The sequence below is a fragment of the Mesoplodon densirostris genome, chromosome 1, assembly GCF_025265405.1.
Source record: "Mesoplodon densirostris isolate mMesDen1 chromosome 1, mMesDen1 primary haplotype, whole genome shotgun sequence".
NCBI classification, from domain to species: Eukaryota; Metazoa; Chordata; class Mammalia; order Artiodactyla; family Ziphiidae; genus Mesoplodon; species Mesoplodon densirostris.
Window position 1 is genome coordinate 183,375,922 of NC_082661.1, and position 15,521 is coordinate 183,391,442.

At 37.0% G+C, this 15,521-nt stretch overlaps 1 protein-coding gene across 1 annotated transcript; it reads right to left on the minus strand.

Annotated features, from left to right (window-relative positions):
• Window positions 1-13,799: 13,799 nt before the first annotated feature.
• LOC132485829 (LIM domain transcription factor LMO4-like) lies at window positions 13,800-15,058 on the minus strand. Its single transcript, XM_060092434.1, has one exon. The coding sequence runs from the start codon at window positions 15,056-15,058 to the stop codon at window positions 14,561-14,563; it is 498 nt and encodes a 165-aa protein (XP_059948417.1). The 3' UTR covers window positions 13,800-14,560.
• Between the last annotated feature and the right edge of the window lie 463 nt (window positions 15,059-15,521).

Genomic DNA, 15,521 nt, shown 5'->3' on the forward strand with positions numbered 1-15,521 from the left:
GAATTTAACATGCATTGTACTTTTTTCCACTTTGGAATTGTGAAAGAAAACTGTACCATGCAAGTTAAACAGACAAGGAAGAATTTATTCAAAACTCTTGCAATAGGGATTAAGAAAATTGCAAAAGGGCCAAGAGCTTAAAATCAATCCCACAGAAATAAAAGACAGGAGAGTTTTTAAATGCTGGGATTAGTTAGCAGAAAACTACTAGAGAACAGTAATGGGGAGGTTAGTCAATATAATTAGACTAACTGTGTTTGCTAATTAGGACTTTTAGAAGTTAGGCCACTACCCTCCCACAAAGATTGGGAGATGTGGACCCCATCTTTTTTTTTTTTTTTTTTGTGGTACACGGGCCTCTCATTGTTGTGGCCTCTCCCGTTGTGGAGCACAGGCTCCAGACGTGCAGGCTCAGTGCCCATGGCTCACGGGCCCAGCCGCTCCACGGCATGTGGGATCTTCCCGGACTGGGGCACGAACCCGTGTCTCCTGCATCGGCAGGTGGACTCTCAACCACTGCGCCACCAGGGAAGCCCTGGACCCCATCTTTCTTGATGATTGTATTTCAGAAGGATGGCTCCTAGGTCACTGAGAAAGATGTTTCTGGGCTGTAAAACTGGCAAGAGGCTGCGAGAAGATTTGCATCTCAAAGAAGCAGAGAAAGAATTTACAGTTGTAAGTTTTTGAAAGTAAATCCTCTAAGAGAAGAGAGATTAGGGGCCAATAGTCAGGAAGAAATCTATCTAAAATTAGTAAAGCCGAGAGGAAAGTTAAGGCCAGCTATCACAGTCAGAGTATATAAGTGTGGAAGGGAATACTATATTTTATAAATTTATTCTTTTCTAAAATTAACCTGGACATAAATTCATTTGTGGCATTACCAAAATATAGACCAGAATGAGAGTCAAAGAGCAGCTGAAGTCAGGTTAGACTCCTTTTTTATACAATTGATATTCAGTAACCACTGTTTTCTTTTGCCCCTATCCTGTCCCTCTGAATTAGACAGTATATGTATTCAGAGCAGTCTGTAGCTCATTTTGGCTCCAAAATCCCACCTTAGAACCTACACAAATTTTAGAGAAGTGAAGGAAAAAATGACCTGACACTACATATAAAATGCCTTCTATTAGGATAATGTCATTACCAAAGAAGTTAATATCATTGAAATGGTTTTACTATTGTCGTGTGTAATAAGACTTTGGGGAATTTAGAGGGAAATGATCCTAATTTGATCCTAATTATCTCTGTTTTAATTAGAGCTTTCAATGTTCACTTAGTGAAATTTACTGAGGTATCACAAGAGAAGCACTGAATCTCTCAATTTTGTAACTGGAAAAGATCTTAGAGAATATCAGGTACAACCAAATCATTTTAAAGAAGTAACTAAGATAAAACAGCTTGTCCTTATCTCTTACACCTCCCACACACATATACACACATACATAATAGTACTCAAAGTGATAGAATATTTTCTTTCTAAATTTCTGTGTTCCTAAATTTCATTATAATGCCATTATATCCCATCAAGGTGATTTTACATGACATTACAAGTTTTATGATTTATGATTACATAGTACTAAAAACTAACATACTGTATTTTGCATGGGACAGAAATTAGGATAGATACTTGAAAATGTTCTTTACATTCTTTTCATTAAAGGTTAATTAAAAGTTTTAAATTATTCCTCAGTTACTATAACTTACTTTATATGTAAAGAATAGACTCCCTAGTTGATTTCATTTTCATTCAGGTAAAATGAGCTTTGAGACCTGGCCAATGAGAAACAGAACTCTCAAACTGCTTATTATCAAATAGTCTTATAATGAATCCACCTATTTTTGTACTAATGTTTTTTAAAATCATCCCTGATTTAAAATTTTAGGAAACAAGGAAATCTTTATCAGTAGATTTTAAGAGAGAATCCATCTTTTTAAGAACTATTAGATATTTGCTAAGTCTTTTTAGATTTTGTATATTCAACTGAGCCATATTTTCATGATTAGAACAAGTATTATGCCTAAATGTTTGTGTACCCTCAAAATTTGAATGTTGAAATCATAGCCACCACCCCCCCTGCAATGTGATGGTATTAAGAGGTAAGGCCTTTGGGAGGTAATTCAGTCATGTAGATGCACCCCTCATGAAAGCAATTATAATAAAAGAAGATTCTTGTCTAGATGTTATACCCATTATTGAAAGTGGGGTATTAGAGTCTCCTATTCTGTCTACTTGTTGATTTCTCCCTTCAGATCTGTCAATATTTGCTTTATATATTGAGACCAAATGGACCTAATGGATATATACAGAACTTTGTACCCAAGAGGAGAATACACAGTCTTCTCAAGTACAAATGGAACATTCCCTAAGATAGATCACATATTAGGTCACAAAACAAGTCTTAACCAGTTTAAGAAGATCAGAATAATTCCAAGTATCTTTTCTGACCACAGTAGAATGGAACTAGAAGTCATGTGATTATAATTAAAAATACTGTACCATGTACTTGAAATTTGCTGAGTGTAGACCTTGTGTTCTCACAACAAAAGAAAAGGAAACTATGTGAAGTGATGAATATGTTAATTAGCTTGATTATAGTAATTATATTTCACAATGTGTATATATATATGCTATACCTGAAATATACCTTAAATATATACAATTTATATTTGTCAATTAGACCTCAATAAAGCCATAATAATAATTGAAATCATTGCCATTCTTTAAAAAATAAGACAGAACAACAGAAGAGCTTGCTTAGTCACTCTGATATCTGCGTGGGAGAATATGGTCCTTTGCAAACCAGGAAGTGGGTTTTCACCAGATCCTGGATTTCAAAGCACCTTGTTCATGGACTTCTCAGCCTCCAGAACTATCAGAAATAAATGTTTGTTGTTTAAGCTATCCAGTCTATGGTAATTTGTTATAGCAGCCCAAACTAATTAAGGAGACAGCTAAAACTCAGTTATGAAGTATCTATATAATAAACCATTTAAAAATTATCAGATAACTTACATGAAAGTAAAATGACTACCTTACATATTAGGTTGCTTTCTTCCACAATTAAATACCTGTTCAAACAAATAACATATGATATTATATATTTAAAGAGTTTAATTTTTTTTAAAAAATTATTTTATTTATTTATTTTTTTGGCTGTGTTGGGTCTTCATTGCTGCACGCAGGCTTTCTCTAGTTGCGGCGAGAGGGGGCTACTCTTTGTTGCAGTGCACAGGCTTCTCACTGCAGTGGCTTCTCTTGTTGTGGAACACAGGCTCTAGGTGCATGGGCTTCAGTAGTTGTGGCACACAGGCTCAGCAGTTGTGGCACACAGGCTTAGTTGCTCCATGGCATGTGGGATCTTCCCGGACCAGGGCTGGAACCCGTGTCCCCTGCATTGGCAGGTGGATTCTTAACCACTGTGCCACCAGGGAAGCCCTAAACAGTTTAATATTTAAGAGGCATAGATGAAAGTTTCCTTCTACACTATACCAAAATACACTTAGCATAAGTTCCCTCATTAATATTCATTTTCAAGCAATTGAATCATTCTGTACATTTCCTTTTTTTTTAGACTTAAGTAGGTTAGTTTTTTTAAAAATACCTCTTTCTGAGCATAATACAAATATAAACATTATCCTGAAATATAGCAAAATAAAGTATTGGTTTCCAAAGTTACTTAGCTAAGCTACTTTGGCATCTCTTTTAGAAAGGGTGTGCCATGCATTTATAATAGATTTATTCGTTACAGTCTGCCATCCATCATGTGATCACCTGGCATTTTGGTTGGTTTTTTCTTTTAATTTGCACACTGTACACAGTAAAATTCACTCTTTGTGTTGCTCAGTTTTATGGATTTTTGACAAATGCATAAAACGTCCACCAACACAATACCATACAGACGAGTTTGGCAACTTATGTGACTCCTTTATACACAGCATTTCCTGTCTTTCCCAGTGCTTGGCAACTACTGATCTGTTTTCTGTTCCTATTATTTTGCCTTTTCCAAAATGGAAAATTAATGACCTGTAGTCTTTGAGTCTGAATTCTTTCACTAAGCAAAATGCAGTTGAGTAAATTAATATTTCAAATTTTTTTTGTTGTTGCTGTTGTTGTTATCATTGCAGTTTGTGTTTTGTTTGACATTTTAAAAATTGCTGAATGGTTGTCTACTCATGTATTGATATATTGATGATCTTTCTATGTGTTGATGTACCACAGTTTGTTTATTTATTCACCTGTTGCAGGACATCTTGTTGTTTCCAGATTTGGGTGACTATAAATAGAGATGTCATAAACTTCCATATAAAGATTTTTATGTAAACCTGTTTCCCATTTACTTCACTAAATACCTGAGTGAAATTGCTATGATGTATTAGCAAGTATATGTTTAAATGTATAAGAACTTACCACACTCTTTTTCAAATTGACTATATCATTTGCCACTCTCACTGAGAGTTTCTTCTGCTCCTCAATTTTGCCAGAATTTGGTATTTTCCATCTTTTAAAAAATGTAGGCATTCTAGTGGTTGTACAGTGATTATTTTTGTCTAAAGACTAATAATGTTGAACATCTTATATGTCATCCACATATCTCCTTTGGTATAGTGTCTGTACACGTATTTTGTCTATGTTTTATTGAGTTATTTGTTTTCTTATAGTTTTATTGAGTTTTATTTGAAAATATTTTCTCCCAGTTTGTGGCCTGTGGTTCCATTCAACAGTATCTTCTGCAGATGAAAAGTGTTTAATTCTTATAAAGTGTTTAATTCTTATAAAGTCCAGTTTATTATTTTTTCTTTATAAATTCTACTTTTGATGTTTTATCTAAAAACCATTTGTCTGAGTCAGTGTCAAACAGATCTCCCCAAAGTGTCACACAGTGACACTCCAGTGTCACAGTGACTCCCCAGTGTCACACAGATATCCCCAAAGACATTTGGTAGTTTTGTCTTTTACATTTAGGCCTGTGATCCATTTCATGCTAAAACTTGTGTATATGAAGTATGAGTCAAAGTTCTCATTTTGCAAAGGGTCATCCAATTGTTTCTGCACTGTTTGTTTGAAAAACTATCCTTTTTCTAATAAATTAAAAAGAAAATGGCCCCTATGTATCTTCATCACAAATCAGTTCATATATTTGTGTGAATCTATTTCTTGGATTGTTATGCTGTTCCATTGATGTATATGGGCTGCTCTTAACCTTTCACTTAGTGTGGTGCCTGAGTATGTGAAAGGTTTTTCTCTGTGTTTTTACTCTACTCTTAGCTTTTAGGAGTCCCTGCAAGCTTGTGCTAGTCACAGAAGGGTGTCTCCCTATACTCTTTGCCCCTCTCAGAGCTGTAGCCTCCTGCTTGGTACTTGATACTTGGTACTTGGTACTTGACCAGGTGGGCTCTCAGTTTTCCTGGTAGAGACTTGGCCTTACATAGGCTTTGTGAGCCCAGACCTTGGATTTGGTACAGTCTCTGAATCCCTGCCATGCTTCTTGTTTGTCAACCAAACACTTGATGTCTGTGATGGGTTTTGAGTGGGAAAGAGTTTCTTGTACCTCCCTAAATAATAGCAGACCTCTAGTCTGTATTGAAACAAATCCTGATCCCAAGAAGGGGTCGTTTTCCCCTTTTCTGGGAGACAGAGGGTTTTAACTTACCCTCCCATCAAAGCATTGGGGGATGGGGTGGGAGGGGCAGAAGCCTGTATGCTGGAAACAGAGGAGATTCCTAGCATTCCCTTGAGGCAAAAGGGTTTTGCCTACCCCCAAATTCTTGCTGAGGTACTTAGCAATAGTCCCTGTGAGATTTGTTGAAATTGAGCATTTCAATGTTTCTCATGTCTTTCAGGAATGAGTTTTATTTCCAGAAGAGAATGTTTTCCCTCCCTCTCACTGCAGAGAACCCCTCACCTCATGGAAGACTTTAATAGGTGCTTGATAAAGTAAATAGAGTTGCAGCATGCTAGTTAAAACTGTGTCTTATTCATATCACATTTCCTTTTCCTTTTTCTTTGATATTTTGTATAATGATTTAGTGATAGGTTAACTGATACTTTTATTTTCCCGCCCGTTTAGATACTTGGGAGAAATGATAAATTAAAATCCTATTATACAGAATGGAAGACAAGCTGAGCAGAAGATTAATTTATTTTGCAGATTATAAACTTTGAAATGCATAGCATAAATAACTATTTTTATTTTATTTTACATTTCCCATTTCATCCTGATTGCAAATGAGGTCAGTAAATGAGTTTTCCTATAGACATAGTGAATTTTATTCCAATAAATTGTTTTAAAATCTTCAGTAATTTATAAAATTATTGACAATTAAACATAAAAATAGTTGTAAAAACACATATCTCACTCCTTGTTTAAAATAAATTTCTTAATGTTTTTCAACCAGCACTGACAGTTTCAGAGCAGTTAACTATTTCATCAGCCATGTTCTAAGCACAGGGGGAGAAGAAAAGAAGTAAGACTGGAATATTAGCCTATGTGATTATTATATAAACTCTGATAATTATTCAGATGTAAATGTTGTGATATAGAAATTGATTTTCCCAGATCCTAAGGAAGGAATTTAAAGATTCCGATCTCCAGAATATCACTATAGTTCTTTCCCACTTTTAAACCCTGCTGCAAAGTGTTACTTATCTTCTCTCATTTAAAATGACAATATTCCAGTTTAACAATCCCACCCCAAAAGTATACTCCATCCTTCTCCAACATTCTATTTGTCCTGTTCTAATTCAAACACACACACATGCACACACACACACACACACACACACATTCATACAATTTCAACTTCTTATAGTCCAGTGGAAGATAAGTATCAGTAAACATTAGATAGTCCTAATACACACTGTCCTCAACCAATTCCCAATAGACCAAACAGAGAAGAGGGGACCAGAGTAGGAAGGTGTAAATAAAACTCCTTTCCCAAAGTGGCATGGACAAAGATCAAGTACTGAAGTATGCAGTATCCTAGTAGGAAATAAGTCTATTTTATTAATCAAAGTGCACATTGTGAATTCTGCTTTCATTTAAGACATAGAAAGCCACAAGACAAATGGTTACCATACAAGTAAAACTTGGAAAATATACAAAAATCATAAATACATTTTCTTGTATCCATTAGAGAGCCAAGGTTTCAAGTCAGCTGGGTTAACTGACTTCGAAACCATGACAAGCTTCTCTAAAAGGAGATGAGGACTGGCAAATTTTTCACATTTGGCGGTATGGAAGAGGTGTCTGCCACGGAAGCAGGTAAGAGAGAATTCAGCTAAAATGTCAATAAACCATTAAAGGCTGAGATTGGACTAACATGTCAGTTTAGAAGAGAAACTGTGACCTTCAGACACAAAGGAAGTTCAGAGTCACTTGCAAACTCTTTTTTACAGACTTTCACTGGGTGCTCATGAGAGAGACTGGGGGGAAAATAGAAGACTAGAGAGAATCCCTTGGTGTCACAAGTATCTGTGAGGATATTGATTGTTCCTAGAGACCAGAAAAAAATACTACCCACATCTGGGGACTGTTCTTTCATATCAAAGAAAACTGCTGGAAGAAAAAAAGAAACATTATGGTCCTCAGGCTTCTAGAAAAGAGCTACTGCTTCTGGGGCAGGTGTTGGGGTGCAGGAAGAGGTAGAACTGAACACATTGGCCTCCAGACAATGGGTAGAAAAACCTCTTAGACTTAGGAGGTGTGCTACCATTTGGGGAAAAGTGGAAAAATTTCTCCCACTCAAGACCACCGCAAACACAATGTAAAGTTTAGTTTCTAAAAGGATTGACAAAAATGCTGAGTCAAACATCTCAACACCAAGGCTAAGAGCAAAGAATTTGCCTTATTTTATTTTATTTTATTTTAATCTCACTGGAGCTCTTTCATCTTAGGTTTGGATTGATTGAGTGAGTGAGTGAGTGATTGTCTTTCTGGAACTCAAATTACACAAATGTTATACTACTTGATATAGTTCCCTAACTCTTGGATGCTCTCTTCTGTTTTATTGTCTTTTTTAAAAAATAAATTTATTTATTTATTTATTTATTTATTTATTTATGGCTGCGTTGGGTCTTTGTTGCTGCATGCAGGCTTTCTCTAGTTGTGGTGAGCGGGAGCTACTCTTCGTTGTGGTGCACGGGCTTCTCATTGCAGTGGCTTCTCTTGTGCAGCATGGGCTCTAGGCATGCAGGCTTCAGTAACTGTGGCATGTGGTCTCAGTAGTTGTGGCTCGTGGGCTCTAGAGCGCAGGCTCAGTAGTTGTGGCACACGGATTTAGTTGCTCTGCAGCATGTGGGATCTTCCTGGACCAGGGCTTGAACCCATGTCCCCTGCATTGGCAGGCAGATTCTTAAATACTGCACCACCAGGGAAGTCCCTGTCTTTTCTTTTTCACTCTTTTCTTCTCTTTGGTGTCTCAATGTAGATAATTTCTACTTACCTATCTTCAAGTTAACTTTTCCTTTCTTCTACTGAGTGTGCTAATGATTTATCATTATTTATCTCTAGATGTGTTTTTTTCCTAGAATTTTTATGTGATGCTTATTAATAATTTGCATATTTCTGTTCAAATACTTCATCTGTTCATGCACATTGTCTGACTTTTTTTTTATAAACCTTTAACATATTGGTAATAGTTATTTTATACTTACTGTCTGATAGCTCCACTGTCTACATTGTCTCTGAGTCTGATTCTGTTTTCTTTAATAATAATAATTATTATTATTTCTTGTTTTGTTTTTTTTCATGGTTTTTTTATTGAATGCCAGTTATCGTGTATAAGAGTAGAAACTGAAGCACGCAAAGCTTACATCTAGAAATGGACATATATCTTCTTTTTTATTAATTTTTTTATATTAAATCAGTTATACATATACATATGTTCCCATATCCCCTCCCTTTTGCGTCTCCCTCCCACCCTCCCTATCCCACCCCTCCAGGTGGTCACAAAGCACCGAGCTGATCTCCCTGTGCTATGCGGCTACTTCCCACTAGATATCTACCTTATGTTTGGTAGTGTATATATGTCCATGCCGCTCTTTCACTTTGTCACAGCTTACCCTTCCCCCTCCCCATATCCTCAAGTCCATTCTTTAGTAGGTCTGTGTCTTTATTCCTGTCTTACCCCTATGTTCTTCATGACATTTTTTTTTCTTAAATTCCATTTATATGTGTCAGCATACAGTATTTGTCTTTCTCTTTCTGACTTACTTCACTCTGTATGACAGACTCTAGGTCCATCCACCTCATTACAAATAGCTCAATTTCATTTCTTTTTATGGCTGAGTAATATTCCATTGTATATATGTGCCACATCTTCTTTACCCATTCATCCGATGATGGACACTTAGGTTGTTTCCATCTCTGGGCTATTGTAAATAGGGCTGCTATGAACATTTTGGTACATGTCTCTTTTTGAATTATGGTTTTCTCAGGGTATATGCCCAGTAGTGGAATTGCTGGGTCATATGGTAGTTCTATTTGTAGTTTTTTAAGGAACCTCCATACCGTTCTCCATAGTGGCTGTACCAATTCACATTCCCACCAGCAGTGCAAGAGTGTTCCCTTTTTTCCACACCCTCTCCAGCATTTATTGTTTCTAGATTTCTTGATGATGGCCATTCTGACTGGTGTGAGATGATATCTCATTGTAGTTTTGATTTGCATTTCTCTAATGAGTAAAGATGTTGAGCATCCGTTCATGTGTTTGTTGGCAGTCTGTATATCTTCTGTGGAGAAATGTCTATTTAGGTCTTCTGCCCATTTTTGGATTGGGTTGTTTGTTTTTTTGTTATTGAGCTGCCTGAGCTGCTTATAAATTTTGGAGATTAATCCTTTGTCAGTTGCTTCATTTGCAAATATTTTCTCCCATTCTGAGGGTTGTCTTTTGGTCTTGTTTATGGTTTCCTTTGCTGTGCAAAAGCTTTGAAGTTTCATTAGGTCCCATGTGTTTATTTTTGTCTTTATTTCCATTTCTCTAGGAGGTGGGTCAAAAAGGATCTTGGTGTGATTTATGTCATAGAGTGTTCTGCCTATGTTTTCCTCTAAGAGTTTGATAGTGTCTGGCCTTACATTTAGGTCTTTAATCCATTTTGAGCTTATTTTTGTGTATGGTGTTAGGGAGTGATCTAATCTCATACTTTTACATGTCCCTATCCAGTTTTCCCAGCACCACTTATTGAAGAGACTGTCCTTTCTCCACTGTACATTCCTGCCTCCTTTATCAAAGATAAGGTGACCATATGTCCGTGGGTTTATCTCTGGGCTTTCTATCCTGTTCCATTGATCTATCTTTCTGTTTTTGTGTCAGTACCATACTGTCTTGATTACTGTAGCTTTGTAGTATAGTCTGAAGTCAGGGAGCCTGATTCCTCCAGCTCCATTTTTCGTTCTCAAGATTGCTTTGGCTATTCGGGGTTTTTTGTGTTTCCATACAAATTGTGAAATTTTTTGCTCTAGTTCTGTGAAAAATGCCAGTGGTAGTTTGATAGGGATTGCATTGAATCTGTAGATTGCTTTGGGTAGTAGAGTCATTTTCACAATGTTGATTCTTCCAATCCAAGAACATGGTACATCTCTCCATCTATTTGTATCATCTTTAATTTCTTTCATCAGTGTCTTATAATTTTCTGCATATAGGTCTTTTGTCTCCTTAGGTAGGTTTATTCCTAGATTTTTTATTCTTTTTGTTGCAATGGTAAATGGGAGTGTTTCCTTGATTTCACTTTCAGATTTTTCATCATTAGTATATAGGAATGCCAGAGATTTCTGTGCATTAATTTTGTATCCTGCAACTTTACCAAATTCATTGATTACCTCTAGTAGTTTTCTGGTAGCATCTTTAGGATTCTCTATGTATAGTATCATGTCATCTGCAAAGAGTGACAGCTTTACTTCTTCTTTTCCGATTTGGATTCCTTTTATTTCCTTTTCTTCTCTGATTGCTGTGGCTAAAACTTCCAAAACTAGGTTGAATAAGAGTGGTGAGACTGGGGAACCTTGTCTTGTTCCTGATCTTAGTGGAAATGATTTCAGTTTTTAACCATTGAAAACGATGCTGGCTGTGTGTTTGTTATATACGGCCTTTATTATGTTGAGGAAAGTTCCCTCTATGCCTACTTTCTGCAGGGTTTTTATCATAAATCGGTGTTGAATTTTGTCGAAAGCTTTCTCTGCATCTATTGAGATGATCATATGGTTTTTCTCCTTCAATTTGTTAATATGGTGTATCACGTTGATTCATTTGCGTATATTGAAGAATCCTTGCATTCCTGGAATAAACCCCACTTGATCATGGTGTATGATCCTTTTAATTTGCTGTTGGATTCTGTTTGCTAGTATTTTGTTGAGGATTTTTGCATCTATGTTCATCAGTGATATTGGCCTGTAGTTTTCTTTCTTTGTGACATCCTTGTCTGGTTTTGGTATCAAGGTGATGGTGGCCTCGTAGAATGAGTTTGGGAGTGTTCCCCCCTCTGCTATATTTTGGAAGAGTTTGAGAAGGATAGGCGTTAGCTCTTCTCTAAATGCTTGATAGAATTCACCTGTGAAGCCATCTGGCCCTGGGCTTTTGTTTGTTGGAAGATTTTTGATCACAGTTTCAATTTCAGTGCTTGTGATTGGTCTGTTCATATTTTCTATTTCTTGCTGATTCAGTCTTGGCAGGTTGTGCATTTCTAAGAATTTGTCCATTTCTTCCAGGTTGTCCATTTTATTGGCATAGACTTGCTTGTAGTAATCTCTCATGATCTTTTGTATTTCTGCAGTGTCAGTTGTGACTTCTCCTTTTTCATTTCTAATTCTATTGATTTGAGTCTTCTCCCTTTTTTTCTTGATGAGTCTGGCTAAGGGTTTATCAATTTTGTTTATCTTCTCAAAGAACCAGCTTTTAGTTTTATTGATCTTTGCTATCATTTCCTTCATTTCTTTTTCATTTATTTCTGATCTGATTTTTATGATTTCTTTCCTTCTGCTAACTTTGGGATGTTTTTGTTATTCTTTCTCTAATTGCTTTAGGTGCAAGGTTAGGTTGTTTATTCGAGATGTTTCCTGTTTCTTAAGGTGGGATTGTATTGCTATAAACTTCCCCCTTAGAACTGCTTTTGCTGCATCCCATAGGTTTTGGGTCGTCGTGTCTCCATTGTCATTTGTTTCTAGGTATTTTTTAATTTCCTCTTTGATTTCTTCAGTGATCACTTCGTTATTAAGTAGTGTATTGTTTATCCTCCATGTGTTTGTATTTTTTACAGCTCTTTTCCTGTAATTGATATCTAGTCTCATAGCATTGTGGTCAGAAAAGATACTTGATACAATTTCAATTTTCTTAAATTTACCAAGGCTTGATTTTTGACCCAAGATAGGATCTATCCTGGAGAATGTTCAATGAGCACTTGAGAAAAATGTGTATTCTGTTGTTTTTGGATGGAATGTCCTATAAATATCAATTAAGTCCATCTTGTTTAATGTATCATTTAAAGCTTGTGTTTCCTTATTTATTTTCATTTTGGATGATCTGTCCATTGGTGAAAGTGGGGTGTTAAAGTCCCCTACTATGATTGTGTTACTGTCGATTTCTCCTTTTATGGCTGTTAGTATTTGCCTTATGTATTGAGGTGCTCCTATGTTTGGTGCATAAATATTTACAATTGTTATATCTTCTTCTTGGATCGATCCCTTGATCATTATGTAGTGTCCTTCTTTGTCTCTTCTAGTAGTCTTTATTTTAAAGTCTATTTTGTCTGATATGAGAATTGCTACTCCAGCTTTCTTTTGGTTTCCATTTGCATGGAATATCTTTTTCCATCCCCTTACTTTCAGTCTGTATGTGTCTCTAGGTCTGAAGTGGGTCTCTTGTAGACAGCATATATATGGGTCTTGTTTTTGTATCCATTCAGCCAATCTGTGTCTTTTGGTGGGAGCATTTAGTCCACTTACATTTAAGGTAATTATCAATATGTATGTTCCTATTCCCATTTTCTTAATTGTTTTGGGTTCGTTATTGTATGTCTTTTCCTTCTGTTGTGTTTCTTGCCTAGAGAAGTTCCTTTAGCATTTGTTGTAAAGCTGGTTTGGTGGTGCTGAACTCTCTCAGCTTTTGCTTGTCTGTAAGCGTTTTAATTTCTCCATCAAATCTGAATGAGATCCTTGCTGGGTAGAGTAATCTTGGTTGCAGGTTTTTCTCCTTCATCACTTTAATTATGTCCTGCCACTCCCTTCTGGCTTGTAGAGTTTCTGCTGAGAGATCAGCTGTTAACCTGATGGGGATTCCCTTTTGTGTTATTTGTTGTTTTTGCCTTGCTGCTTTTAATATGATTTCTTTGTGTTTAATTTTTGACAGTTTGATTAATATGTGTCTTGGCGTATTTCTCCTTGGCTTTATTCTGTATGGGACTCTCTGTGCCTCCTGGACTTGATTAACTATTTCCTTTCCCATATTAGGCAAGTTTTCAACTATAATCTCTTCAAATATTTTCTCAGTCCCTTTCTTTTTCTCTTCTTCTTCTGGAACCCCTATAATTCGAATGTTGGTGCGTTTAATGTTGTCCCAGAGGTCTCTGAGACTGTCCTCTGTTCTTTTCATTCTTTTTCTTTATTTTGCTCTGCATCAGTTATTTCCACTATTTTATCTTCCACCTCACTTATCCGTTCTTCTGCCTCAGTTATTCTGCTATTGATCCCATCTAGAGTATTTTTTATTTCATTTATTGTGTTTTGAATTGATGCTTGATTCATCTTTAGTTCTTCTAGGTCCTTGTTTTTTTTTTTTTTCTTCCATCGAATATTTTTCTTTTAAGTTTTTATTATTTAAATACACCATACTAGAGCAAATGTCTCTGAAAATATCACAAATAAAAGATTTTTTTCTTCATTCAGCAAATTAGAAGTAGGGGGGAATTTCTACACAGTAGCTTCTATGAGCCTGACTTTTTTTTCCAATTTTTTTCTTTTTTTCATTTTTTTTTTTTTCTTTGCCATGGGAGTAGCAACATTATGACGAAAACACTTACATGCATACATACATTGTATTTTACAGAGATACAATAAAAGTGTTTGTGATAGAATATCACAAAAGCCACATCTCTTTCCTTTATCTCATGTTCAGTTTTGATTGAAACACATTTCCTTATAACACTTAAATATACAAAGAGCAAATAGAATGTTGTTAAAGTATAAACACAGAGTACAAACTCTGGCCAGTGCCCTGCTAATTGTTAATGAGGGTAGAAAGCAGATTTGAATGCTTCTTTTAATTAGCTTCATTAGTCATTTCCCTCCTCCCAAGCTCCCTCCCCCCCAAAGATGTCCTCCGGTGGATCTTTTTTCATTTTCTCTACAGTCTCCCATTAGCCCAGGTTCATGGAGTCCTTAATGTTCATATTCAGTCATTTTAATACACCAATAAATGCAAGAAGGGCAATCAAGACTAAAGAAGGTGCAATGGCATGGAGCTGGCACTGGTGCTAGCTACAAAGGTGACTTGTCTATTGAAGACACATGGGATCCACCTGTGATGAACAAGATCTGAGATGAAGGCACGCAGTCTGCATTACTCTGACCTTTTAGCAGACCTTCTGGTCTGGCAGTAGTGGATTGCTCTGAAGTGAATTCAAATGGCCATTGATGAGAGCTGTAGGTCTATCACGTTCACAAAATAAACTGCCATTGATGTAGTGAAACCGATCTCCTGGGACCAGGCGATTCCGGCAGGTAGAGCATGTAAAACACTTCAGATGATACACATTGCCTTGGGCCCTCGTGACGAGTTCGCTCGCAGGAATAGACTGTCCACAAGCGCTGCAAGCACCGCTATTCCCAAATAACCTAATGTAGTCATTTCTGCAAAGGATCATGCCGCTCAGGGTGTAACAGGACGTGCCGATGTCACCCAGCTGCGCCTGGCAGCAGGAACATTTGAGGCACCGGCTGTGCCAGTAGCTGTCCATGGCATAGAGCAGAAAGCGGTCCGCAATCTTGCCTCCGCAGCCTGAAAACCGCTTCCAGGAGAGGGAGCCGGCCGTCACCGGGGGGGGCTGTGAGCTGCTGCCCGGATTCACCATGGTTTTTCTCAAGCTTTGTTCTGGGGCCACGAGCTCCTCTCAACTTTCCAGCGCCCACCGCCGCTGACAATTTCAGCTCGGGTACTCGGTCCTTGTTAACTGTTTCTTGCATTTTGTCTATTCTATTTCCAAGATTTTGGATCTGGGAAATAGAATCTTGGATCATCTTTACTATCATTATTCTGAATTCTTTTTCAGGTAGACTGCCTATTACCTCTTCATTTGTTAGGTCTGGTGGGTTTTTATCTTGCTCCTTCTCCTGCTGTGTGTTTTTCTGTCTTCTCATTTTGCTTATGTTACTGTGTTTGGGGTCTCCTTTTTGCAGGCTGCAGGTTCGTAGTTCCCGTTGTTTGTGGTGTCTGTCCCCAGTGGCTAAGGTTGGTTTAGTGGGTTGTGTAGGCTTCCTGGTGGAGGGGACTAGTGCCTGTGTTCTGGTGGATGAGGCTGGATCTTGTCTTTCTGG